This window comes from Opisthocomus hoazin, chromosome 3, assembly GCF_030867145.1.
Source record: "Opisthocomus hoazin isolate bOpiHoa1 chromosome 3, bOpiHoa1.hap1, whole genome shotgun sequence".
Taxonomy (NCBI): Eukaryota; Metazoa; Chordata; class Aves; order Opisthocomiformes; family Opisthocomidae; genus Opisthocomus; species Opisthocomus hoazin.
The window spans coordinates 40,616,757-40,643,951 of NC_134416.1; the positions used below are offsets into that span (position 1 = coordinate 40,616,757).

Genomic DNA, 27,195 nt, shown 5'->3' on the forward strand with positions numbered 1-27,195 from the left:
TTGCAATTAGTGTTTCAGATTGCTTTTGTGAAATCAGTTGCTGGAGAATTACAGTATTCTAATTTATTATGTAATTTAATTTAAACAATTACTGTTTATTATCTTAATTTAGGTCTCCTACTATTCGAGACATGGTTGTACGGTGTATTGCACAGATGGTAAATTCCCAGGCTGCTAACATTCGTTCTGGCTGGAAAAACATTTTTTCAGTATTTCATCTGGCAGCCTCAGATCAGGATGAAAGTATAGTGGAACTTGCATTCCAGACTACAGGACACATTGTCAGTGAGTACTGATGATATTCAGACATCGTGAAAGTGTATGTGACTCCGGAGACTGGGAAGCTTTGTTTATCTGTTGGCTCTACAGCCTGCCTAATAAAGCCCGCTTCATGCTTTGGAACCAATGTTTTACACTTTTCAGCCAGTCCTCTGGGAAAATACTTACAAAAATAATTCAGTAAGATTATAGTTATCTGTCTTCCTTCATGCCCTTAAAAAAAAAAAAGATTATCTGTTTGTAGCATTCTGTAGTAAAATAACGCAAGCCTTAGATAATTTTACTTAATGTGCACATTTTCATTTAAGTGAAGAATTTCCCTCCAATCCCCACCTCTCCCAAAAAAATTTACTATTATATTGTTTGCTTATCTTTTTCCTTGTTTCTGAACTGTGCTTGTCTATGATCATGTTTAGGAGAAAGGGCTGAGCTAGGTGGCACTATGATTTCGCCCCCCCCCCCCCCCCCGGTCTAGATCTCAGGCTTTAAGTGCCATAAGGGATCTCTTTATTCTGTCTCAACCTCTCCAAGTTCCTAAAGCATTTTCAGCACTGATGAAGAATGTTTTTTTCCTCAGAAGTGACAGTTTAAAATCAAGGCAGCAGGACTGTATTTCTGCGGGAAGTCCTGTTGCAGATGTAACTCCATGCTTTATGTAGCCCTCTTAAGCTCTGATCACACAGACTAGTGTTAAGCAGTAAGCCTGTTGCTCTGCTCTTGCTTAACTGTTAAATTTCCCTCCTGTAGACTAGATGCTGCCTTGATTCATTTTACACACTTACTTATTGTCAAAATAGAATGCCCTCTAGGTGATTTTTTTTTTTCAGTTGAGCGTTCGTTTTTTAGTTTTTATTACTACTCAGGCATTTGACAGACCAATCAATGAACCAGTCTCTCGTGACTTCTGTTACCACCAGTTCATATTAGAATTAATACATTTTAAAGCATGACGCTTTTTTCCTTCTGTTCACACTTTTCTTCTAGCAATTGTGTTTGAAAAACACTTCCCAGCAACCATAGATTCTTTCCAGGATGCAGTAAAGTGCTTGTCTGAATTTGCCTGCAATGCAGCGTTTCCAGATACCAGTATGGAAGCAATCCGCCTCATTCGCCACTGTGCAAAATATGTATCTGATAGACCTCAGGTATAGTCTGTATTAACTAAATTATAAGTGTTTTAATCAACAGTGCTTTTATAAAGAAAAAAATGCTTGCGCTGACCTTACTGGCTTCCCTTCAAGTTTCAGAGATTATTGAGAAGTGTACTTTATGCAGAAGCAATAGGAGTATAAAAGGCCACAGGCTTTAGAAGTATCAGCAATTTTTTTTCTTTTATTTCCCCCTGCCCATCCTCATCCACCCAGTTCAGCTGGTGGCTAGCTTTCCTGAGAGCTGCTGGAAATCAGTGTATCTGAGGATATTGCTCTCTACTGAGAACTGTTGTGATGAATGCATAATGGCGTAAGCAAAAAATGCGTGATATCCTCAAAATGTTATGGTAGATCCTCACTTTCAGTGCTGTCTCTTTAAGAAGAGACTAGGAGACTCAACTGAGCTGCAAGCGAAAACTGATGCTTGAATGTGTCGTTTCATTTATTTTTTTGGTTGATTTTTCATAATATACTAAGCATTACCATGAAAAACACTTCACCTTCTCAGTGTTGTTATTTTGATTGCCAGCTCACCTGAGGTATCAGGGTGTAATACTACTACGGCAGAGATTGTTATTTACAGTCCAAATTGCATTTTATTTTGAAGAATCTTAACTCTTACAGCTCTGTATAACCCTGTATTTTCTTCTAAAGGCATTCAAGGAATACACAAGTGATGATATGAATGTAGCTCCTGAAGACAGAGTGTGGGTGCGAGGATGGTTCCCAATTCTGTTTGAGTTGTCCTGTATCATCAATAGATGCAAATTAGATGTAAGAACCAGGTAACAATCAATATTTGTAATTCAAATTTTAGAAGGCTTACTTTACGCTTGTAAAATAGAAACACATCTCTTAGTAAATGTAACCATTGTAAAATGACTTACATAATTTAGGTGATGTCACTGTGGGAATACCACAATTTTTGAAAACGCTTTTAAATAGATGCTGAAATGTAGAAAACAGTCTCTGTTCTTCACGTGTGAATTTTTTGTCTTCTGCTATAATAAATAATGAAGCTACATGGTTCTGATTGCATTGTGTTAAATAGATAGGTATTGCATTTTCTTAAATATTCAAATAATGTCTGTTTAGGATGAATAGCCATGAAATCACAAAGAAAATAATTAGTTAAATAGTTAATTTGAAAATAAATTAAAGCTTAAGTAAATTAAAATACAGTGACTGTTTTCCATTTATTATAGAACCCGTAAACTATTTAAAACACCTCAGCTCAACTTGATCAGATGTGATGGAGGCAGATAGAACACAGTAAAACGTGAAAGCCAACTTTAAACTTACCTAACATACAGCACGCTAGCATTATTTTAACATGGAAGTCCAGCACTAAATGATCAATATGCATTAAATCGCATTAGGAAATAGAAATGTATGACGGTTGATTCCATGATACATGCCCCTGTTACTTACTGCATTTTAGTGATTTGTCATAATTAACCTGGGTAAGCTGTGTGTCACCTTTCCGTTTTTGCTCTGTTTAAAACAAATGTGAAATGCTCCATGCAATCAGTAGGGTTTGTTTTAGTGGACTCCAACAGCAATTTTGTGTTGGAATCTTTTTTTTGTTTTAATTAAAACTTATGACCCCAGTCCTACCTGCCTCCTGGCTGTTGCTTGTCATACTTGCTTCGAGGGTTTTAAGACAGGTTTTATACCATGATTCATTCACTGGTTGAAAAAGCAAAGCTGTATGCTGATTTCATGGCTTTTCCATTATAAAAGTGTATTCAGTTGCAGTTCTGATACTAAATATGAGAGGTTCTATACAAATCACTTTAAATTTACACATCTACATGTGAGCTGTGCATCTGGACTCCCTTTATAGCTGCTGAAGATTAATACTTCTTTCTAGACCTCCGTATTTCTTACCTGAAAATACTTGTTCCTTTATTTTTGTGGTCCTTTGTAAAGAAATTGTTTTCCTATTTTAATTTGGAATTACCACAGTTCTCAGAAATGTTTTCTGGCTATTGCCTGTGACTTTTAAGTGCTTTTTAAACAAGCTGGTTTTCGACTTAATTATATCAATGTATAATGTTCTTAACAGTATTGAAGTTTTTTTATTGCTGTTGCAGTTGGACATATTTGGTCTTGTGCATGTCTTTTAGTAACTCTTAATACATGTTCTTTCCTCATATAGGGGCTTAACAGTAATGTTTGAAATAATGAAGACATACGGCCATACGTATGAAAAACACTGGTGGCAAGATTTGTTTCGGATTGTCTTCAGGATATTTGACAACATGAAGCTGCCAGAACAGCAGACTGAGGTGAAAAAAGTGGGGGAAGATAATTTACATGAGATGTATATTTACAGTAGAAAACCTGATTAGGAATACAGTTTATCAAGTAATGTAAGGCAAACCTCAAAACTTGCATGTTTGCCTGTGGTTCTAGTAGCCTTATTGTATTTTATTAGCATTCTTTTGGAGGTATTTTCACTTTTCTCTTTTTTTTTTTAAATCGTGTATAAAAGTCCTAGTAGTTTACAAACAATAGAAGAATAGCATAAAATGCAGTGTGCCTAGGGTTTGTAAGAAGAACTGTAGCTTTTACGCGTGATGTCTGGAATCTGAGACACATCATTTCATGACAACATGCTCAGTGGAATGAGGCTTGTAATCAGCAGTGGAGTAACAATTAGAAGAAATAAGTTCTGCTGGTTCAAAACTTTTTGATGATTAGGGGAAAAAAACACAAACAAGCAAATAAAAAACCCCAGAGAACAGCACTGTGCTTTCACTGTACTCTCTTGACCAGCCAAACAAGTTTTGACCTGCCAGATCAGGACCCGGTACTGTGCTGACAACAGCTGGAACAGAAATGGGATTACTAATGTAAATTATGTGTAAATTAGTAATATTAGAAGTTTGATCAAAATTGTCAACTGTTTGGGAGGCTCTGTCTGATGATTTGTAGAAGGACATGTCTCATTTTCTAATTTTTTATTCCCTGGAAAATACTTGGAAGAAAAACAGAAAACTTAGGTAATACTTAAACTGTTGAGCTAGGGTTAGACACTAGGTTTACTGTCAAACCGAGTGGCTCATGATGGTGAGTGCTTGTTAGTCCTGTAATCTGGTCTCCAAGAATAGTTGTTTGTCTGTCTCTGTAGTTTTTTAAACCTGGTAGTTAGTAAAGCAAAAGTCGGGATTCCAAGTTTTGGGGGTTTTGAGGTATAGTGACATGCAATTCCTTTCTGTGAAGCAGTTCAAATTGAGTAAATACACATATTCATCTGCCTGCAGGGACATGTATCCTGAAAGTTTCACCTTCAACAAAGTTGTAACTTTTCTTTTTTTCCCTCCACTCCTAGAAAGCTGAATGGATGACAACTACTTGCAACCATGCACTTTATGCAATATGTGATGTATTCACCCAGTATTTGGAAGTACTTAGTGACGTTCTTTTGGATGATATATTTGCACAGCTGTACTGGTGTGTGCAGCAAGGTAGGACTGTACCAAATTATGTTAAACAATGTTAACATTTTGCTATGTTGAATGTGAATAAGCAAATACACTGTTTGTCTCTTCCAGACAATGAACAACTGGCACGGTCTGGTACAAACTGTTTGGAGAATGTTGTCATCCTAAATGGTGAAAAGTTTACCCTAGAAATCTGGGATAAAACTTGTACTTGTATGCTGGATATTTTCAAAACTACAATCCCTCATGCGTAAGATGTTTGTTAATATTTATACTTTGTACAATAGTTTAGCTAGATGACGTACTGCTTTTGAACTGTTAGCTATCTAACAGCTAAACCCCCAAAACTGCAACTTGATTAAATTTTAAAATGTTGGATTTTTTGAGAAGTGCTATCTGATTTTTTGGTCATTTTCTTTTTGTAATAGAAGAATGCTATTGATAGGCAGACTTTGCAATTTGTAATTACATGTGAAGCTTTTTCCACAAAATACTAAATTAACAGTCTTACAGATTTAAGTCTCTGTGGTGGAGGATTAACTTCCATCATAGTTTCTATGAATCCTAATCTTTTTATGAAAATTATCTTGCATATTCGGTAACTGTCTTTGCCTTCATATTGTAACTCTATGTGAAGTTTCTTGGAACAAGGCTGTGCTATTCTGAGTAGTATGTTACACGTGTGCATCAGAGAGCAGGATAACAAGAAATCATGCCCCCCACTATTATACCAAAGATGAGGGGATTTTTCCCCTTGCCTACCAACACTGAGGTGAAACACTGCTGGTTTTCAAATCTGATAGTCTGAATGTTGAACTGTTGTGTTATTACTCATCCTGTCACTGTCAGTTAGTTTGTAGCATTTGCTTCTGGGTGTCACTTACTTCAGGCATGAAGAAAACTGAAGCAAAAAGGAACCTTCTGCACATCAGTCTTTCCTTAATTTTAGTGTTGTGTATCAAATAGCACTGTAAGGAAGCGTCATTCATGCCCAAAAGATAAGTTAGTCCATCTGTCAATACCTCACCTACTTTTCTGTGTGAGTATGTATGAATTAATTGCATCCAAAAAAATAGTACTAAAATACCGCTGAAACATATAGGAGGTAGCAAGATGATTTTTTTTGCGTTTTGGTAACTGCCACGAATAAAATTTGAAACCAAATCTGTGGATGTGAAAGTCCACTTGGATTAGCCCTAACTTACTATGTCCTGCATTTGGAAAGATTTTGAAGTGAATACTCACTAGCAGAATATTTGCTTTGATTTCCACATATCATCAAAACTTAGGTTTCTGGGTATTCTTATAGTTGAATATTAGAAACCCTGTGTCATCAGCAAACTTGCTGGGGGTCGATTCTGCCCCATCATCCAGATCATTAATGAAGATACTGAACAGAATTGGACCCAGTATTGGCCTCTAGGGTACACCACTAGTTAGTGGCCTCCAACTAGACTTTATGCCCTTGATTACCACCCTCTTGGCTCGGCTGTTCAGCCAGTGTTCAATCCATCTCACTGTTTGCTCATCCAGTCCATACTTTGTTAGCTCATTAATAGTTTTTTTTTGATTCTTTTCATTTAGTTTCTATTCTGTGTATAAATTTTTTTAATTGAAATTTTCTGAAGTTTCACGAGAGCAAGTGTTGCGTCGCTGGCACTGAGACAGCCAGGATGAATGCCCTGTTCTCCTTGGGAATTCAAGAGTTAGAGGTGGTTCCTTGCACAGGTTGTGATGATCTGGCCTGTGCTGGCTCATAAGGGCTCATTATTCCCATACCTCCTTTGGCAGATGGAAGTTTAAGACTTTATAGCCCGAAATAAATTACATTATATTTTGCAACCTCTGATCCAGAATAATCTGCAATTTGTGTCCTGGTAGCTTTCAAGAATCAGTTCAGTTCTCTGATCTGCTTGATTTGTTGTCTCAGTACATGCCTTAGGATTTTATCTTTTTTTATCTCTGACTTGTCCTTTTAGTTGTATGCTCTTTAGTTGTATGGAGATTGGTGATAAATTAATTTAGGATCCTTAACACAATGGGAAAGATCTCTCTTAGGATATGCAGGCACAAATGTTCATCAAGCGTTGTCTCACACAGATTGAGGCTAAACAGTTTGAGATCTTAACAGTAACAAATATCTTTAATCTTACTTTGTAGCAATAGATTTGATAGAACAAGAGATGATGGGACCACTTAGGTTTTTAATCCAGTTCCCGTCCATTCTTGTCAGGCACAGACAGCCTCAAGAAGTTACAATTAACGTAGTATTTTTTAGTACTTAAGGAAAAGATCCTCAAGACAGCGACGCCCTACGGGAAGGCAGCAGGGAATAGATCAGAAGTATTGTCAGTGACTTGGTACCTCATAACAGCAATGAATCCTAAGTGGAAATAGAACCACAATGCTGGAACGTAGCCCAGACAGAGAATGCAAAACATCTCCAGAAGTTCATGCTGATTTGTCCTGGGGTAGATTCATTCCTATTCCAGGTAAAGTTTAAGGCAGTGTGAGAGAACAAGGCCCGGTAATGGCACTAGAGCGCTGCCTAAAGCCAAGTTCAGTATTTCTGAGGAAAATTAATCCATCTCCATATAATCCAGTTGTCTGTCCAAGGACATTGGGAGAAACGTTGAAGTTCAAAAAATACAATACTTACATTTTACTCTTTCACATGTACTGAAAAATTTATACTTAAAACTGACATTAGTTTGTTAATTTATGAAGGTATCTATATCTGACTCTTTTTTATGCTTAGCTTCCATGAATTTAAATTAAAACAAAACCCCCACCATATTGAAGTGGACTTTTTAGAATTTCAGTTCTAATTTGTATTTCAAACTTACTAAATTTGGTATGGGTTTTGTGTTTTCAAGGCTGCTGACTTGGCGACCAGTCAGTGGGGAATTTGGCTGTGGAACTCCCTCTGATGCGAAAGAAAAACTGGTAAGCTGCTGAAATAAAAAATACTTCTAAAAGCTTGCAAGAGTTTGCTACAAATGTGTTGTGATGTAGATGAGTGAAAAGTCTAATTAGTTTAAACCCATTTTTCAGTTCTGATTTACTTGAAAAAGCTTTTTCCAGATAAAGTGCTATGAATGCTTAAAATAGTGAGGAGTTAATTGAGAAAGAGAAGTATGTGTTTGCAGCAAAGCTGACTTCCAGAAGTTGGCTGCAGGTCATTAACTCTGTGTTTTAGGTCGTGTCCTGTGTCTGGTAGGTCTCTGTGATACTGTATTCAGGGTTTGAGTTGTTTTCTGGTTTGGGGCGTGGGGTTTTTTTTTTCATTTTGCTTTATATTCTCTTTTATATATTGGCATGGTGAGAAAATGCTGGAGGTGGTAAGATTGCCAGTTAGATTGATGGGGTTTTCCTTCAAATTTTCTCTGGTAGTAAGAACTAAACATCAGTGTTTAAAACAGAAAATAGGTATAACCATCAGATTTCTTAGCACTGATTGAATAAACGGATGTAAAATTTGATTTGCCTACAAGTGGCAGCCCTGTAGCTACTTTACTACTGGTGAGAATTAGTTCAGCGTTTGGACGTTTTCACAAGATTGCTGCATGAATTTTTTTATAGAATAATGAAGCATTTCATAAAAACTGTTCAAGGATATGGTCCCAAATGAGTTCTAGTAAGGGAGACTGTCTCCCTCTGTTTATGTGTTAACATAATTAATTTACAACAGAGTGTAAGTGTTTGTGATGGCCGGTTCTCATTATACAGGTATTATATATCCGTGTGACTCAATGTTCTTGCTATACCTTCACTCATTTGTAGCGGTTTGATGTGTAAAACGTTTGATCTAAACGTTGGCTGTGTTTTTGATCTATTTATGTGAAATACAATAGCATGCAAAAATGGCAAATACATTAATTGTCTTAGTTATTAATGAATTGAAAGATCTTTTCTCTTTGAAATAGTTTAACACATATGTTTTCAAAAATTTTTTTGTCTTCAGTGTAAAAAGATACTTTACAACTTCGAAATAAACAGAACCTGAATAATAATGTTAAATGAGATACAGTTTGAATCCTTTCTTTTGGTATGATAGAATTTTTGCAGGTTTTATTTCCATCTAATTTTTCTTCATAATGAAGCGTTCAACTATCTATAGACATGATGTCTATTAAAAGTATATTATACTTAACAGAGATTGAAACCTTGGTTATTTGCTGGTATGAGAAGTTGGTATGTTCCTGATAGGAACTGTATGTGTAGATTTAAGTCTTGCTAGCACCACAGTGCAGGAAATTAATGTGTGGTCTCCAGTGGCACTTAGGGAACAAATGCCAGTAGAAGTGCTGGGTTATTGGAAGGGACAGTAATCGCTATATATAACTGCTTTGTTATTGTGTTATTAATTACATTAATTACATTTCATTCTTTAGTGAATGCTTTCTGAAAACAATAGGTGTTATCATTAATTTTAATACTTTACATTCAACTCATCAAGAAGGAAGATACTTTTTAAATAATAAAACAAAACAAACCCCCACAGTTCATCCTCCAAAGTCATGACGTTCTAGCTCACAAGATAACACAATACAACATGGAGAGTCAGAACACACTGCAGAAGTCTGCTGAAGCAGCTCGCTGGCAAAAGGATTTTAAATTAGAGCATTTTCCTGATATGCGTATATTCATGTATATTCTCGTCCCTCATCATTTTACTGTGGTAAATTTCTGTAGCACCTGCAGACATGTTAGTAGGGTCTTATAATTCAGAACATTCAAGGGAATAAAGGCAAGTAAAGATTAAAGTTTGGTGATGCTCAGGTTGTTTGGACTTGTCGTTTAAGAGCTGTGTGTTCACATTTTCACCCGTTACAAAAGGAATACAAATCCTCACAGAAGCTGTTAGAGGTTTTTATTGTAGATCAAGATAGATATTGCATTTCCCAGTATCAGAACCTTGCAGCAAACCTCAGGCACTTCATGTGGTAAAAGTCAAACTAGCTGTTGGCTGGCATACTAAATGCTTGGATGGTGTGCAAAAAACCTACGTGCAGAATACTACACATTGACTTTGCTGTGTAATTAAACATTTGTTGCTTATTAGATTTTCAGTTCTTTCTTAGTAGCTTGTCTTTTTAGTACATCTTTCTTGAATGCCAAAATCAAATATGACAATTGAATGAAAAAGTGCAGTGTTGAAATAACAAATATGTTAAGCTGTGAAGAGCACAATGCTACTGATGATTAGCTCGCAGAAGTTTTCTGGAACTTTTGGGGGTTTTTTTGGCTTTCTTTGCAGGATACAATCTCACAGAAGTCAGTAGATATTCACGATTCCATTCAGCCCAGATCTTCAGATGGACGTCCGTATCAACCCAGTGCCGGGTCCACAGCAGGTGAAGAAATGAGTAAAGCCAGGCCGACAGCAAGTGCGTGTTTCTTAGTGGTTTGATATTTTATATCGGTTAAGAGTAGTGTTTAGCAGATGTTTGATATCTTTAGTTGTAATCCCAACAATAACTTTAGAAACATCACGTGGAGAACGATTACACTGATTAAATCTTTGTTTCCATGTAGAATGTCAGAATTCTGTTGGACTCTTCTGAGTCCACATTTTTGACCTGTGCTTTAAAAATCTAGAGTTCAGCTGCTAACTTGCAGGATTTTTACCCAATACTAAATATTTGAAATAGTACTCTCTTTACAATACTATGTATATAAGTAATTTTTTTTTCCTTAAGAGCAAAGTTCTTGCTGTGCAGGATGCTACAGAAGCAACAGCTGACAAAAAAAAAGTGTATTTAGACTAATTTGAAGAGAGTGTATGAAACCCTTAAGATGCTTGTGCAAAGTTTTGTTTTGGTGCTCAAAACGCTCGTATCTGGTGGTATTAGTGCTTGCCGCAAGTGCAAACAAAAGAAGCATCGATGATAGTGGTGCTGTCCTACGCCTCCTCTGCGTGTGGACAGTCTCCCGGCCTCTGGTTCTTGCCATTGCTTTGGTGCTAACAAAAAGGTCACTAACTTTGGTGATTTTTATGTAACTTTATGTTGTCCAATATACGGCAGGTGGCTTCAAATTTAGGAAATAATTTTTTAAAACCTGCCAGTTGTTAACGTGGTGATCAGTCCTGTTTTTAGAAGAGCAGTGCAGATGGATGGATTCCAGGTTTGGTTTATGAATCTGCTTGAAGTTAAGCTGTTCTTCAACTTACCCACAAAATAGCTCAAAAAAGAAAAAAGTATTGCAGTTCTTTAGTTAACAAGCAATTTTTTATTTTGGTTTTTTTTTTCCTTGAAAGAATTTCCGGAACAGAAGTTATTTGCTGCTCTTTTGATCAAATGTGTTGTACAACTGGAACTCATTCAGACTATCGACAATATTGTGTTCTTCCCAGCAACTAGCAAAAAAGAGGATGCAGAGAATCTCGCAGCAGCACAAGTAAGTAGAACTGATAGGTATCTCTCTTTTTAACAGCTTTTTCTCTAGTGGATAAAGTTTCATAAACTCCTGTAACATCATCTAATTGACAATTTTTAGAAGCTTTGGAGAACTTCCAGCAGACTGTTGAGATGTTTCACATTGTGCATTAAATTGCATTTGCTGTGCTGAGGCAGCGCACTGTGAAGATTAAAACATGTATCGTTCAAAGGGATTTATGTAACCGGGATGTGGATACAACTTTTTATACAGTTTCAAGTTTAAATACAAGTACAGATGAAAAGAGGGTAGGATTGAGTTATCCCAGGAGCTTGCTGAAGACAATTGCGAATTTTTACTTGAAATCTTTTTTTTTTCTTTCCTTTTTTTTTTAAATAGAGAGATGCAGTAGACTTCGATGTCCATGTGGATACACAAGATCAAGGGATGTATCGTTTTCTAACATCACAGCAGCTTTTCAAACTTCTCGATTGTCTGCTGGAATCTCACAGATTTGCTAAAGCGTTTAATTCAAACAATGAACAAAGGACTGCTCTCTGGAAAGCAGGTGAGTCAGTCACCTTGGAGAATTACTTTGTGAGAACACGTGACTGTGCTTTGAATTGACCCAAAAATAGGTCAAAGGTACTTTGATGTTAAACATAAAATTGAATATCAGGCTGTAACTTTATAACCCTAGAATCCCGAACGGGAGGAAACCCTCATCTGTGCAGATGCAAACAGCTTTTCGGTTTCCTAAAACTCAAGGTTTCACTGGGTTGTGGCTGCCAAGCTGATCACCCTGGCTGTGGGTGCGAGTCACATGCTTGGAAGCTGGAGGCACAAAAACCCAAAACTTGTTGGGGAGGTTGTTTTACCTACCAGTGTGTAAGTGACATATACGTCATTTTCTGAAACAGATGGCAAATAGACTCACTGTGGCATTGTGTTTAATCTGTTCCTTGCACCAAAGTTAGCTCTGTTAATATTTTTCATGGTGAATGCATACTGTGAATATGGAGCAAACTGGTTTGTGCATTGCTGTGTGCATACACAGAATCACAGAATGTTCGGGGTTGGAAGGGGCCTCTGTGGGTCATCTAGTCCAACCCACCTGCCGAAGCAGGGTCACCTACAGCAGGCTGCACAGGACCTTGTCCAGACGGGTCTTGAATATCTCCAGAGAAGGAGACTCCACAACCTCCCTGGGCAGCCTGTTCCAGTGCTCCGTCACCCTCAGAGGGAAGAAGTTCTTCCTCATGTTCAGACAGAACTTCCTGTGCTGCAGTTTGTGCCCGTTGCCCCTTGTCCTGTCGCTGGGCACCACTGAAAAGAGTCTGGCCCCATGCTCCTGACACCCACCCTTGAGATATTTATAGGCATTTATTAGGTCCCCTCTCAGCCTTCTCTTCTTCAGGCTGAACAAGCCCAGCTCCCTCAGCCTCTCCTCGTAGGAGAGATGCTCCAGTCCCCTCACCATCCTTGTAGCCCTCCACTGGACCCTCTCCAGCAGCTCCTCATCTCTCTTGAACTGGGGAACCCAGAACTGGACACAGTACTCCAGATGAGGCCTCACCAGGGCAGTGTAGAGGGGAAGGAGAACCTCCCTCGACCTGCTGGCCACACTCCTCCTGATGCATCCCAGGATCCCGTTAGCTTTCTTGGCAGCCAGGGCACACTGCTGGCTCATGGTCAACCTGTCGTCCACCAGGACACCCAGGTCCCTCTCCGCAGAGCTGCTCTCCAGCAGGTCCGCCCCAAGCCTGTACTGCTGCATGGGGTTGTTCCTCCCCAGGTGCAGGACCCTGCACTTGCCCTTGTTGAACCTCATCAGGTTCCTCTCTGCCCAAATCTCCAGCTTGTCCAGGTAATAGAACCACTTCAGCATGAGTGAGGTGGTATTAATATTTATGGGTATGGTTTTTGGCAGTATGGACCTCCACTAGCAAACTGAGTTTAATTACACAGTAAGAGCTTTGGAAACATTAGTATTGTAGACATTTTTATCGAAAACAAGAAATAAACCAGTATGCACTATAGATACATGATTGAGACAAAATGGTCCATTGGTCAGGCGGTTAGAATGCACTTTTGTCATATGTCCAGGTGTCACATCTGCTTGGAAGTCTGTATAAAAATGTGTGCCAAACACAGTTATGGTGTATAGACATAGGTTAATTTTTAGCAATACCCCACTGTACTAAATGTCATAATAAATTAATTACATAAGGTGGTGGTTCTGGCTACGCACGGAAGATGCTTCAAAGGAGAAGTGGGGGAACTGTAAGGAAAAATGTCAACTGAAACAAAAATCTGAATGGGTGCTTGGAATTTCTCTAGGTTTCAAAGGCAAATCAAAGCCGAATCTCCTGAAACAGGAGACCAGTAGCCTCGCCTGCGGGCTGCGCATTCTGTTCCGCATGTACATGGATGAAAGCCGCACCAGCGCGTGGGAGGAAGTCCAGCGAAGACTGCTAAAGTAAGGTCCACGTAGCTGAACTTGTTGAGGTTATGTCTGATGGTGAGGAGTGTTGAGTTTCATTTAAAAGGATAGACCTTCTCTGTTTGCAGTGAACGTGCTAGAGCTAGCAGTGTGGAGGTGGTCACAGCTGGTAGGAAGAGTTTTTATGCTGTGTGGAGGGTGCTGGGCCTCCAGCTATTAATGCTGCTTCTGCTTTTTGTGTTTTGCAGGAGAGAACAAAGGTTTTGTCACCTTATTTTTTGTAGCATGTGGGTAGGTGGGGGCTGTTACAGCTCCTTTTTAAAAAGAAAAGCAGCTATCACCTAAACCCTGCTTTTTTCTTTCAGTAACCTCAGATATTTTAGGGAACCGATGCTGTTTGTTCTCATCTGTGGAAAGGAGCACTGGGCTTGAGGAGCTGATAGCACACAGAAGCTTTTGGCTTTTTGGTTATTCATTACCATGAATACTAAGGTTCACCTGAATGTTTTCAGTTTACAAAGTTGTTCCAGCAAGTGTTGGAACAACAGAGGGCTTAAAACCACAGCAGTAGCACAGGGAAGGTGTTTTAAGGTTTATAGACCAGGGAGCAGAGCTGAAAACTACCTGGTTACATCAGCATGAGGTTAATTTTTAAAGTCTACATATCATTGTGTCACGTGCATTTTAATACCTCTCACAGAGCACTTGATGTGCTTCAAATATACGCACAGACAGCGCTGTCGCGTTTTGTCGGCGTATTTAATCCTGAAGTCCTAAGACTTTGGCTTGGAGTTGAACACAGTCACTGCTTCCAATCGCTAGTCGGGCTCACAGTAGCTTTCGTAAAATGCTGCTCCCTCTCTGCAGTAGAGCTCAAAATAAAATGTTAGTTACTAGTTTTTGCCTCTTTTCCCTCTAGTGTCTGCAGTGAGGCTCTGAGTTATTTCCTCACTCTTACGTCAGAAAGTCATCGGGAAGCCTGGACTAATCTGTTACTCTTGTTTTTGACTAAAGTCCTGAAGATAAGTGATGAACGGGTGAGTAACTGTTGGGAACGGTATTGAAGGCAGCGTTGACAGGTAAGCAGTGTTTCCAGACCGGCTCCTCGCGCACGGTTACGTACTTGACTTTAAAAGCTGCTGCTGCTCTGTAGATGTTCTTTGTTGAGGGAACATACGTGGAAACTGCGCTTGGCAGCTACTGACAGTAGTGTAGTGCAGAGTGAGGGCGCAGCGAGCGATAAAATAAAAGCTGTCTGAGAAGATTCAAAAGATGCTGAAATCCTTCAGACGTGTGTGTTAATTTGCGTTTCCCCCTCTCCTGCTGAGGCAGGTGGTTAGTGGCTGATACTCCATTCAAAGAAATAACTCCTGTTTCTGCTTCCAGTGCTACATGCACATCATCCTGACCTGCTCCAAAGTGATTCTGCAGCAAATAAATCCGTAGTTAGATCTCCCTCTAACAAAACTTGGCTGAAATACTAAGTGAAAGGGGCCAACTACAACAAAAACTGAGCTGATAATAGAAAAACTCTTGAAGAAGAAGCGTTAGCGAAGAGCTGTGCGTGCTGCTGAGCGTCTGTTGGAGCATGTCCCAGCTGTCTGAGCCTTGTGGTGGCACTGCTAGCCCCAGTTACAAAGATGCTGATTGTCGCTGTGTGGGGGTCTGACCTTGGCTTGGGAGAGTATTTAAAACTCTTCCCTTGCAGCACGCTTTCTGGGGCTTGCTGATGCATAGTAGAATCATTTCTTCTGTTTGTTTTCTCCTCAGTTCAAGGCTCATGCCTCATTCTACTATCCCCTGTTGTGTGAAATAATGCAGTTTGACCTTATTCCTGAGCTTCGGGCTGTTCTACGGCGGTTTTTCCTGCGGATTGGCGTGGTTTTCCAGATAGCCCAACCACCAGACCCAGAGTCTGCAGTAAGCAGGCAGTAGCAGGCAGTGACTGAGCATTGCTCCGTTTCAGAGTTCATATTCCTCAGCTACATCAAAGGACCCGGCAGCGGAGCCGTTCTGTCTGAGTATCCCTGGAAATGGTTCCTCTGTACGGCAGCGTGTGTCCGAGGGTTAACGGTACAGATGCTTACAACTGTAATTAAGGCTTGCAACACTCCAGTCCCTGTGTTTCCTGATGGGTTCTCTCTGTCGGTTCCTCTCGCCTGGCTCCCGCTGAGCACAGAGCCGTTTAGCGCGGTCCCCGTGTCAGCGTGGGCTGCGGTACCCCTAACTGTCCTAGGCAGCAGTACAGCAACCAATGTTTGTGGCGGGTGTGAAAGGAAAATGTACCCAAAGAACTATGTTTGTAAAGGTTTGAGCTTCTGCAAGAAGTACAACTCAGGAGAGCTGTATTTTGAAGGATAAAATGTTTATAGTGAAAAGAAAATGGAGATTATTGTTCATGGTAAAAGATATTTAGCAGCTATGTCTGATATTCTAAGATTTTTGCACACTCAGGCTGTCTGAGACATTGGTAATCATCCTTCTGTGAAAAATGTACAGAGATGCAGGTCTGTAATATAAACTCTTTAACACTATACAGTTCTTCCTGAATTGTTTTATTTCTGTATTATTGAGTTGCTGAAAACCCATAACACTTCATTGTTTACCAAATGCACTAGAAGTTTGGGTTTATTTTTTTGGGTCGTGATTTTTTTTTTTTCTTTTCTTATTCTTTTCTTTTGGTTTCTGTAGCCCAGACGTTAGTCTTGCTGACTTTTGTCAAAAACAGAGGTAGAAATATCACGACTGACAAAACTACCTGTAATATACTTGTTTTAGGGCTTTTAAACACAATGAGCCATTGAAATGATGATCCTTCAAGGACTGGAACTTGAATCACTGCAAACAAGTCTAGGTTGTGTCTGCTGTCAGATGTTTTTTGTTTGATGTAGATTTCACTCTTATGTACAGAATTTAATGTTGAATATATTCAGTTAACAAATCTGGCATGGTTTGGGGATGGTTAAATTTATTGGAAATGTATTCATACTGTGAATTGTGCTCTGATGGTTAAAAGACAAGATTGTCAAGCATTCTGTATTACAATGGATGTAGAAATTTTTTTCAGATGGACAAAATGTATATGGTACAGATATGTAAAGTTTTCTATGTAAAAAAAAATTCTGTACAACTTTCTGTACAATATTTGGTTCTCATCTGGCATATTCTAATCAGGTTATAGGTCAATAAAGTTTTTGAACTCTTTCATCAGTGCAATCAAAACCAGTCTAATCCACAGCTACTTGTTTTACAGTTTCCTTTGCCTCTCGTGCTCTCATTCCATGGGAGCAAACCCACAGCCCTCGGGGGGCAGAAAGGAGGGTGCCCTTAGCTTAGCTTGGATGCATCTGCTCCCTGGGAGGCAAATGCAGGGTGGAAAAGAACGGCGAGTTTGGGAAAGAAAGAGAAAAACAAACCAAAAAAAAAAAAAAAAAGACAGGGAGAATCAAAGTGCTTGTAGGTGTGTCTAGGGGTGAAAACACCGATACGAACCAGACTATGGGATAAGGGTGGGTGGGCAGGAAAGGCTGGGGTTACAGCTCGGCTGGAGCCAGCTAAGCCTGGTCAGCCCGGGAGTAGAAGGGGAATGGGCTCCAGTGTGCTCGCACAAAACTCAGGCCTAGCAAAGGAGAGAAGCAGGAGGACTGAGAAAGTGGATGAGGGAGCCCAAGAGCAACGATTCTCCTGGTAGCTGTTCCCAGCAGGCTCCAAAAATAAGCAGAAGCAGCTCAATGGAACAGCGCTGGAAAAGCCAGGGAAGGGAATAAAAAGGCATCACCTGCGACTACAAGTTTTCTCATAATATTAATTGGAGTGGAGGAAAACCAAATTGCATTTATCAAGGTCAGAAGGGGGAGAATTGAGGTTATTAACTGTAGTTGCACAGCCTTTCCTGTCGGGCTTTTTATGTTGTTTGTTGTGTAATGTTTAAATCTTAAACCACTGGCCTGGGGCAGACCTGAGGTGGGTCTTGTCTGTTTGACAGCGATCAGTAAGAAGTCTGAGAGGGAGTATTGATGTGTCCTGTCCCTCTTGCTGTCGTGCTCTCCCCCCTGCCTGTGGCAAACACGGTTCTCAGTGCCAGGTGTTCTGCTGCCAGTACCCAGAGCGCTGCTCTGACGGCCGTTCGTGTCTCCGTTACCCACCTGTCTGCCCTGTTCCTTTTGAACGTCTGTGTTCAAGACCCAGCATCCACCGGCGGTGAGTACAACAGATTGCCAGAAAATTTGGTAGTTTGGGTGGGCTGGTGGGCTTTTTCAGTTTGTTTTAAACCTTCCTGCTACATTGTTCTGCTGTGTGCTCCTGTTTAGTAATGAGTGTTTTTACAGCATGACCTCCTCCTGCCTTGCCTTATTTATTGCTGACGTTGAAAATGCCTAACGGCTGTCAGTGTTGGCTCGTTGGAAACTGAACTCCTGTGTCACCATCGCTCTTTCTGTATCTCCCACGTTCTTGCAACACGCGAGCGGCACGAGCTGCGCGCTGGCTATCAGGTTCAGCCTGCAGCTCTCTGCACGCTCACAGCCGCAGTGACGATCAGAGAAGCGGGGTCAGGGATAGGAAAAGGGTTCTTCTGGTTTAGTCATCTCAGCTTCAAGCCGTGGATTACAGCCGCCTGTGTTTTGCAGATGAGAGTGTCATGATAATAAAAAAAATACCCTAAAAATATTTAGGAAGGCAGGAAGAACAACTGAACTTTGGTTATGCGGAGAAAGCTGAAGGAAAGCAAAGATGTGAATCACAGAGCCATTTAGGTTTGAGGAGATCTTCAAGATCATTGAGTCCAACCATTAACCTGACAAACACTGTCAGTTCCACCACCCGTCCCTGTCCCTGAGCTCCCCAGCTGTAGGTCTCTTAAAGCCCTTGTTTTGGTTTCGGCTGCCGCCGGCAACAAAAGCACCACGCGGCCGCCCCTCCCCCCGCCGGCGTGCGGAGGAGAATGGAAAGAAAGAGGCAGAAACTGGTGGGTCGGGATAAGGGCAGTTTAACAGAACAGCAAACAGAGGGAAACAGGAACAACAACGATACAAATAAGGAGAAAACACAACAACGAACCGCACGACCCAGGCAGCCGCTCTCCCGAAACAGGACCGGTGCTGCGCCCCCCCCAAGCCGCGAGTGAGACCCCGCTGTGCCGCCCCCCCCCACTGGAACCCAGCATGACGGCACATGGTATGGAATACCGGGCTCTGTTTGGCCAGGTGGGGTCAGCCCCCACCCCCCGGCTGTGCCCCTTCCTGGATTCCAGTGAAAATTAACCCTGTTCTGGCCAAACCCAGGACAGCCCTCCAGGCATGGTGCCGATGCTTGAAGGACCGAGTATCCTGCAGAGCAGCCTGGATGCCAGAGGCAGGACAGCTGTAGGGAAGAGCGTGAGTCGCTGCGCTCTGCTGCCAAGCAGCCAGGTGGAAATCAGTTCAGTGGCTTCAGGTCACGGCGGAGGTGACAGAAGCAACCTAAAGGAGGGGCTGGGCCGTGTCCGAGACCTGAACCGGAGGCAATGAGTGCCAGCCTGTGACAGTCGGTGACGTGCACAAAAATTCTGGTAGTTAAATGAGGATGCATTTTTAGGAGAACACTATGCTTCTGCTGGGGGGTAAAGCTTTAATCAAAGCTCAGGGAATAAACAAAAATTAAACTATGTAGGCCACTGGCTGAGGAAGAAAAGAGAAGTTCTGTATCCAGCGTGGCGTTAGCGCAGTGACTGTATCACAACGTTAAGCTCATGAAGCAACTGAGACGAGCGCTTGGGCATCAGAAACAAAGGGAAGGCTGGCAGGTGACAAACGGAAGCAAAGGGTGAAATGCACAAAGTGGGCCTTGGCATGAGAGGCTGTGCTGGAGGGAGGCTACTGCTGTTACAGAAGATTTCACCTTCGCTGCTTAAAACTGTTTTGGGATTCCTGCCACTGGGAAATTCAGAACCAGGCAGCCGTGAGGCCTATGCTGCATGTGTTAGCCGAGGTCTCGGATTGCGCCACGATCCCTGCGTTACTGGCCACTGCCTTCCCACCCCATTTCGCTGGTGGACCTCTCGGCTGGTGACCCAGTACCACGTGAGAAGCAATGGAATAATCTGGCACTTCCTCCTGGGGAAGCAGCTCAGTGAAACACAGAGCTGAAGTACAGCGTGCCCAGCAAGCGTCTCCTGGCTGCCATCACCACAGAACGGCCATGGCCTCCAAGCCGGTAGGCAGAAGGGGGAAGAAGGCAATTTAGTAAAAATAAAGAATTTGTTTACAATTCTGTTTTTTCATTTATTTTTCTTCCTGCTGGTCAAAGCTTTGGCCTCTGGGTGGGAATTCTAAACCACGAGGAAAGTCGCATCTTTACTCTTGCCTCACCTTGGTGCTTCTGTTCACTGATCTCCTAAATGTTCTTCTTGCTAAAGCTCGGTGCTTTCATCCAGCGACTTTTCCATGTGTTTTTCCTGCTGCTTTGAAAACAGCCTTAACGTTCCAGTTTATTCATGAGTAAACATAAACTGAAGCAAATGGTAAGAAAAGTTAAGTCTGTTTTCACATTTTTAGTAACTCCTAAATCAGAACCATAAATTAAATATATGCAACAATATATCCATCACATAACCAGTCAGGGAACAGAAGGCAGATTGTTAATAGTCTTTTTCCTGTGAAACTGTCTGCTGAGCTTTCATGCAGGACAGCACTCGTCACTGTATGAAAAGCAAGCACCCTTCGCCAAGTTATTTACTCTTTTGGTAAAAGCTTAAAATGCACCTCTGGTCCTTGGGTTACTCTTATTTCCAGACACTTGTGGAGCCTGGCTATAAACAAAGCTAAAAATTAATTTTAATATCAAATTCACACACAACACACATGTTTCTGTGGTAAGTCAGTCCAGCTCTGAGGCTGAAACTGAACTTGTATTAAAAGTGCAAAAAACGCCCCAGCTATTGCTCCGCTTCCCACATCACATCATCCAAAACGTCCCCGCTACGCCGCAGCTCCTGGTACGTGGCGATTGCTGTTCCCAGTCGCGCACCCGCTCAGCCGTGGGCGGTGGAGAGGCCCTGCCAGCCCAGCCCCAGCGTGCGGGGCAGCTTCCCAGGACTCAACGGCTCGGCCGCCAGCCTCCGCAGCGTCTCCGAAGTCCCCGGGCGCAGCCAGGGCTCTGTCGCAACAGTGTCAACGGACCCGGGCCGCCTGCCGGCGCTCAGCGGGGCACGCTGCAACAGGTCGTCCGCTTCTCCCAAGGAAACGGCGTCACCTGAGAGAGACGGAGAGACATGGGCGGATGTTAAAGGCGACAAAAGCTTCTCACCTTGCCACAACATTTTGGTACATTGACCTGGCTTATTTGTCTGCAATAAAGGCGTAAAATCATGCTTTTAAATGACATTTGTTTCTATTTGGCACACATTTGTGATGCTCTGGGGAACTGGGCCTGTCCAGAGCCCCCCGCTGAAGACCCCAAGGCGTTGCTGGTGGATGCTGACAGCTCCTTCCCCTGCCAGGCCAACGAGGGGGCCATACAGGCAAACCGGGACGCACGTGGACGAGGGCTCTCGCTTTCCTAAAGCCGCCCAGTGCAGGGAGAAGCCAAACCTGTCAGCCTGTACACGCACAGAAAGTGCAGGTCGTTAAATTACAGTGTTCAGGCTGAAGACTCGCATGCAGCCAGCCTCTCCCTCAGGACAGAACGCATGAGGAGGGACTTCAGCACCGGCAGACGCTGCAAACCAGTCACGGCTGTACGTCAGCGTGCAGCACAGCCAACAGCCTTTGGGCAGCGGCGTTCTGAACCGCGTTACAGGGTACATCGGCCTCTCCCGGCTACAAAACAAACCACACAAAAACCCCCCAAAAACCCAGAACAGCCTGGCCTTTGAATTTGGGGTCATTATCACGCTGAACTCTGTTACTACTTGTTTAATTCAGTCAGCAATCACACCTACCTAATACCTTCAACAGATACTAAAACTATCAAACAACATAAATTTTTATTATCTATATAAATATAAAACGATATAAATGTATCATTTCTCTGTGCTCTTCATTTTTTGGATTCACATCTATTTTTCTACATATATATACAGAAAAAATAATGCAAAGCCCCCACACCTATAAGCACTAAAACTTGCAATGTTTTCCTCGTTAAAGCTGACTTGTGTAAATGAGGAGGTTCTGGTTTGTCAGGGCGGTTTTAAGCTGGGCAGAAAAATGTCTGAAGACTCTGGCTTAGGAAAAAGCCTACAAAACTTTTGCAGAAATATACTGATTCCAATAAAACGTAACAGAATTGTATATTCTTTAGTGACAAAACATTTCATCTAAACAATTCTTAAGTGTCATTTAACTTTAGTATTTGGATGATTTTTCCAAACCTCCGGTTTTTATTCTGGGGGGAAAAAAAAAATTACGACTTTTTAAAATTTTATTTTAAACCAAAGTGTCCTGGGTTTGGCCAGGACAGGGTTAATTTTCACCGGACTCCAGGAAGGGGCACAGCCGGGGGGTGGGGGCTGACCCCACCTGGCCAAACAGAGCCCGGTATTCCATACCATGTGACGTCACGCTGGGTTCCGGTGGGGGGGGGCGGCACAGCGGGGTCTCACTCGCGGCTTGGGGGGGGCGCAGCACCGGTCCTGTTTCGGGAGAGCGGCTGCCTGGGTCGTGTGGTTCGTTGTTGTGTTTTCTCCTTATTTGTATCGTTGTTGTTCCTGTTTCCCTCTGTTTGCTGTTCTGTTAAACTGCCCTTATCCCGACCCACCAGTTTCTGCCTCTTTCTTTCCATTCTCCTCCGCACGCCGGCGGGGGGAGGGGCGGCCGCATGGCGCTTTTGTTGCCGGCAGCAGCCGAAACCAAAACACAAAGCTTCTCTGAAGCTTCTCATTAAAACTTGATGGTCTAAGCACGGGTGTGAGGACCCAAGTCCCGCAGAAGCAGCAGCTACGTGTCCAGCCGCCAAGGGAAGGACAGAAGCCGCACAGCCCCACATACACTGGAAGCAAAGGCTCCGTTTTCCTCTCAGTGCCCAAGGCAGGATGATGCAGGTTCCCAAACAAAATGCCAAATACTTTTTGTTTAGTAAGAACGTGGCAGTGAATCCACTAGTTCCGTCTCATCACACAGAGGGTGATCATCTCATTCCCCCAGTCTGGGTAATACAAAACCTCTCCGTCACAGTAGCGGCGCAGACAGCCCTCCCACTCTCCAGGGCCTGTCACCTCCTTTGCCCAGTGCTGGCTCTGAAGCTGGCAGAGCAAACTGCTGGCTCTCCTAAATCCTGGGGTTTTCATACCTAAGTTATGGCAGGGTTATACATAAAGAAAATTAATTTTCTCTTTGCTACTTTTTAAAGAGATGATATTTAGAAACAACAAAAATAAGGGAATGTACTTGTTTAGAGACAAACAAACTGCACCTTCAGGCCAGAAGGCTGCCATTTCCCCACGTTTAACTATTACTGCCTGCAAAGACAAAGCCGTTAGATCTTCCAGTGGTCAGAGGTAAGAGCAACTGCTTTGGCAGAGGTAAGATCACAGTGCACATCGCTGTACCAGACTCGTTTGGTGCTGCTTTTAGAAAGCCAGGCAGGTCAGCTACAGTACAAAACTTGCTTCATCATGAATTTCAACACTGCGCATACTCAAAAAAACCCTGTTCTTAATCAGGCCACAAATGAAGCATTTTCTTTGGAATCGCCCCTTGCTAATTCACAGTTTTTATCTGGAGGCTGGGGATAAGCAGACCTCTTGCCTTCGCACGAAATACCGATTTAGAAAGTGAGTGGTGTCTGGACTCCCGCTAAACGCCGACTGCAGCACACCCTGCCCCTAGACGACAACAAACTCCTTCCAGCCCTGGCGCGGACATCAGTGTTTGTCTTCTGTCAGCCTGCTCTCACCAGGAATCGGGGCTGCCGCCTGCTCTCGATCACCGCAGGCTCCAGCATTCCTTTGCTTGAAGGCTCAGAGGAACACCTAAAATCTCTCAAGCAATTTAGGCAACTTCTCTTGCATATCGCAGGGTCTCAGCCACATACCTGATGAGCTCAGGGCTGTGAGGATTCTCTCTTCTATACCCGACACGCAGCTTGGAACATGCTTACGTTGCCTGCTAGAGAAAGCAGCTGCTGGCTTGCAGAGACTTCATTGCCCGAAATACCTACTGAGCCTGCGTTGATGGGGATGGTTTTTTCGGATGGGTGAAAGCAGAGGAGGAGGCCTGGCTCCAACATGCACTAATTTTCCAATTCAGAAAACAATTCTAGGGTGGCTTTAGGGTTCCCACATCAGTGCCATAAAGGAAAGTGAACTGTTGTGAGCCGAGTCCCCTTACTGCGCCGACATGATCCGCTCTTAAAATTTACTAAAACCTGTGAATTGCCATCCCGACCATCTAAAGGGAAGATAGCCAGTTAACAGTTCCTTAGTTATGTATCTGACAGAGCTGTTTTCTCCCAGCAGCGTCTCAGAGGGTGGAGGAGAAATAAGTGTGAGCTGTGAGGAAAGCAAGAGGATGCCACAAGGGTTCTATCAAACTGCCAGGGAAAAAGCAATAAAACCACTGGGCTTCACTGTTTGTTTGGGTTTTTTTGTAATGTCGCTGAGCATGAGGAGGGAACAGGAGTGCAGGCAGCAGCGCAGCCTGAGCAACCACAGCTGAGCAAAAGGATCTCTTGCTACATTTCCAAGAGGCACACAGGCTAAGGATTAGTGATAGTCCTCAAGTGTTCCACAGAAAACACACACACACACACACATATGCACGCACGCGCACACACACACACACACACACACACACACAAATTATATATATCTAAAGGCTGAAGCTCTGGAGACCATGAAAAACAGAAGGCAAACAAAATAAAAAGTGTAGACAAGGGCAGAGAAGTAAAAGAACTTCACATAGCAAAAATGTTTGGGTGGAGTAAAATTAGTAAAGCATTTGCTTAGATTATAGAAGATATGCGTATAAATGGGGGGTTTTTTTAGTGACTTAAAAATCAGTGAGATAGTTAAAATAAACAAAAAAGGATTAAGTGCTTGCAAGAGCACCCATAGCAACAGAATCAGAAAAACCATCAGCATCTGTACTCTCCTTAAGTTTATAAAAAGGATACTGAAACTGTAATTGCCTAGACAGCATAGCAACCGCCTCCTAAAAAAGGGAGGTATCAGACTCATATGAAAGAATCCTTAGCACAAAGTGTATCAACTGGGTCATGAACCATGTGAGAAATTCAAGGCCATTCCTAGTTGCCAGAATTGGTACCTCGGGCACAAAGCGGATCGGCATCAGGCAGTCAGCCTAGGGAGAAGCTCCGAGGTGACTCCCAGAGGCTGATGTGTTCTACGCTCACAAGACACACACAACAAACTGAAGTGCGTGTATGGTGGAAGAGGCATCAAGATCAACCTCAAATACCGAATGCTCATTTATGTTAACAAAACAAAAGAAAATCCAAATTAACTACAGATTGAAATACTTCTTCATACACAGTTTTTTGGCATATCTTCACGCTGGGTGGACCACAGACATCTGATTCCTAGGAATGCAAATAACCTCACACAGGCACTCCACCGACACTAATCGGTCGGGAGCTTCATTTCTGTCCACCAACATTTCAGCTGTGCAGCTGGATATCGGCATCTCACTGTTAGCAGTGACACAAAGCAGTTATTAGAAGTGGCACAGAGAGGAGAAGTACGAGTGGCTGATCAGACAGCAATAAGAGCATCTTTTCCTATTACCCTCCTCTAAACTTACTCTAAAAAGCTGTGTTGAAGTTTGCTGGGGAACCTCTCACACCAGCTACAGAGCTCTATAAATAATTCCTATGTTTGAGCCAGTTGCTCACTGGTCAACTACAGGCAGTCTATTAATATTTGTTCCTTTAATTATCGTAGTTACTTAGTAATCATTGCATCGCCTCTACTACACAGAGCATACCTAAGTAAGCAGATTTCTGCTGGAGCTCAGTCAGTCTGTGCAGTCGTTCTTCGTTCTTGCCTTTCAACTGATCAACATCGAGGCTGAAGCTCGAGCGCAAAGAAAAGCTGTCAGGCTGCAGCGTCTGGCCCGGTGGAACATCCTCCTGCAGAAAATCAAAAAAATGCACAAATCCCTCAGACAAACAGCATCCATTTCAAGAGGGGAAATAGCTATGAATGCACACTCTCAGTATCCATATCGTCTAGCCACTAAGGAACCACAGGCACTGTCTGACGTTAGATCTGTGGTCCACCTTCATATTTCATCATACGTACCACACACTCCAAAGCTTTCTGCTTTGTTCGTCTCCTCTCCCTTGCAGAAGGTGGAAGCTGCGGTGATAAATTAACGTCTCCTCCAGCAGGAAACATTTCCCCATTAGCACCTGGAAAAACAGGTAAAAGCATTTGCAGAGGAATCAAAATACTAGGCAGAGTTTTGAAATGAGCCAATACATTGTACTTGATTTAACCACAGGAATCAAAGGAATGTATTCATTAGGATATCGTGCTGAAGCCAGTGATAATCCAGATGCAGACAAAAGAACAAGGTATCACAACAAGAGCCAGGGATGAACCCCAAGCAAAGGCAAGGAATGTCCTGAGATATATACTGAGTTCTCTCTTATGTAGAGGATAAGGCATTTCACACCCTGCAAATCCATCAGCCACCTTACTTCATCGTATCTTGTTTATACCGAGGCCTTTAAAGAAAAGGAGTACTCAAATGAGTATAGTAACTCTGCTTGAAGAGAGAACACCAGGCAAAATGGAGGCATAAAAAGATACAAACATGCAATAAATTACGTGTGTAAATCTGTTACATGGAATAGATAATGTTACATGGAATGATAATGTTACATAGAACATGAGAACATAATCAATGCCTTAATCACAGACCCACAGTCATATCTTAGCCTTTTTACATAATAAAGTGTGAGAATCTGTTCATACAAAAATAACTAACTAAATTTTTGATTATACCTCTATCACATTACAGTGGGGGAAGTTCAATCTGTTTTTATAATCTAAAAGAACCCTAATGTGGTGTCGCTGCTTCACACTATTTTTGCCTGTTTCCCCTTCCTTTGCTGATTCTGGAAACTACTCCAAACACAAACTGCTTCAAACAGATCCTTTTTTCTCTCCAGGACCAGTAACCGCTGCTTGGGGGCTGGTTTATGGCATTGCCGCTGTCTTGGTGCCGACAGTGGGCTCCATTTTCTAGCTCAGTCCCTCTAGCACCTCCACGAATAGAGTCTCCCAGAAAAATAAAGGGCTCTGCTTAACAAAACCACCGCAGAATCTGCTACCACCAATTAACAGCTTGCGACAACAAAGTCACCTTTTGGAAAGGCTCTTAGTCTAGTACGACATATTAAGTTTAATAAAAGAAAAAGATAAATGTGTGTAAATATATATACACATACACACAAACACACAGAGTACTGAACAATTCTGCAGGATTTGTCTGAAACAACATACTGTGACATTAAAAATAAACCACAACTGTGGAAAGAATGGGTTTTTCAG

General features: G+C 42.2%; 2 protein-coding genes across 15 annotated transcripts in view; one reads left to right on the forward strand and one right to left on the reverse strand.

Annotated features, from left to right (window-relative positions):
* Positions 1–16,912, forward strand: part of ARFGEF1 (ARF guanine nucleotide exchange factor 1) — a 93,887-nt gene extending 76,975 nt beyond the window's left edge. For all 3 annotated transcript variants that reach the window (XM_075416034.1, XM_075416035.1, XM_075416036.1), the window contains 13 exons: positions 113–285; positions 1,264–1,424; positions 2,085–2,215; positions 3,592–3,721; positions 4,768–4,903; positions 4,991–5,129; positions 7,756–7,825; positions 10,140–10,269; positions 11,142–11,281; positions 11,660–11,828; positions 13,601–13,739; positions 14,623–14,740; positions 15,474–16,912. In XM_075416034.1, coding sequence (XP_075272149.1) covers positions 113–285; positions 1,264–1,424; positions 2,085–2,215; positions 3,592–3,721; positions 4,768–4,903; positions 4,991–5,129; positions 7,756–7,825; positions 10,140–10,269; positions 11,142–11,281; positions 11,660–11,828; positions 13,601–13,739; positions 14,623–14,740; positions 15,474–15,638 — 1,801 coding nt within the window. In that variant the 3' untranslated portion in view covers positions 15,639–16,912. The remainder of the gene's footprint in view (positions 1–112; positions 286–1,263; positions 1,425–2,084; positions 2,216–3,591; positions 3,722–4,767; positions 4,904–4,990; positions 5,130–7,755; positions 7,826–10,139; positions 10,270–11,141; positions 11,282–11,659; positions 11,829–13,600; positions 13,740–14,622; positions 14,741–15,473) is intronic.
* A 1,953-nt stretch (positions 16,913–18,865) lies between these two features.
* CSPP1 (centrosome and spindle pole associated protein 1) overlaps positions 18,866–27,195 on the reverse strand; it is a 77,611-nt gene continuing 69,281 nt past the window's right edge. For all 12 annotated transcript variants that reach the window (XM_075416050.1, XM_075416049.1, XM_075416040.1 and 9 more), the window contains 3 exons: positions 25,939–26,048; positions 25,622–25,766; positions 18,866–20,933 (listed from right to left, as the gene is read on the reverse strand). In XM_075416050.1, coding sequence (XP_075272165.1) covers positions 20,713–20,933; positions 25,622–25,766; positions 25,939–26,048 — 476 coding nt within the window. In that variant the 3' untranslated portion in view covers positions 18,866–20,712. The remainder of the gene's footprint in view (positions 20,934–25,621; positions 25,767–25,938; positions 26,049–27,195) is intronic.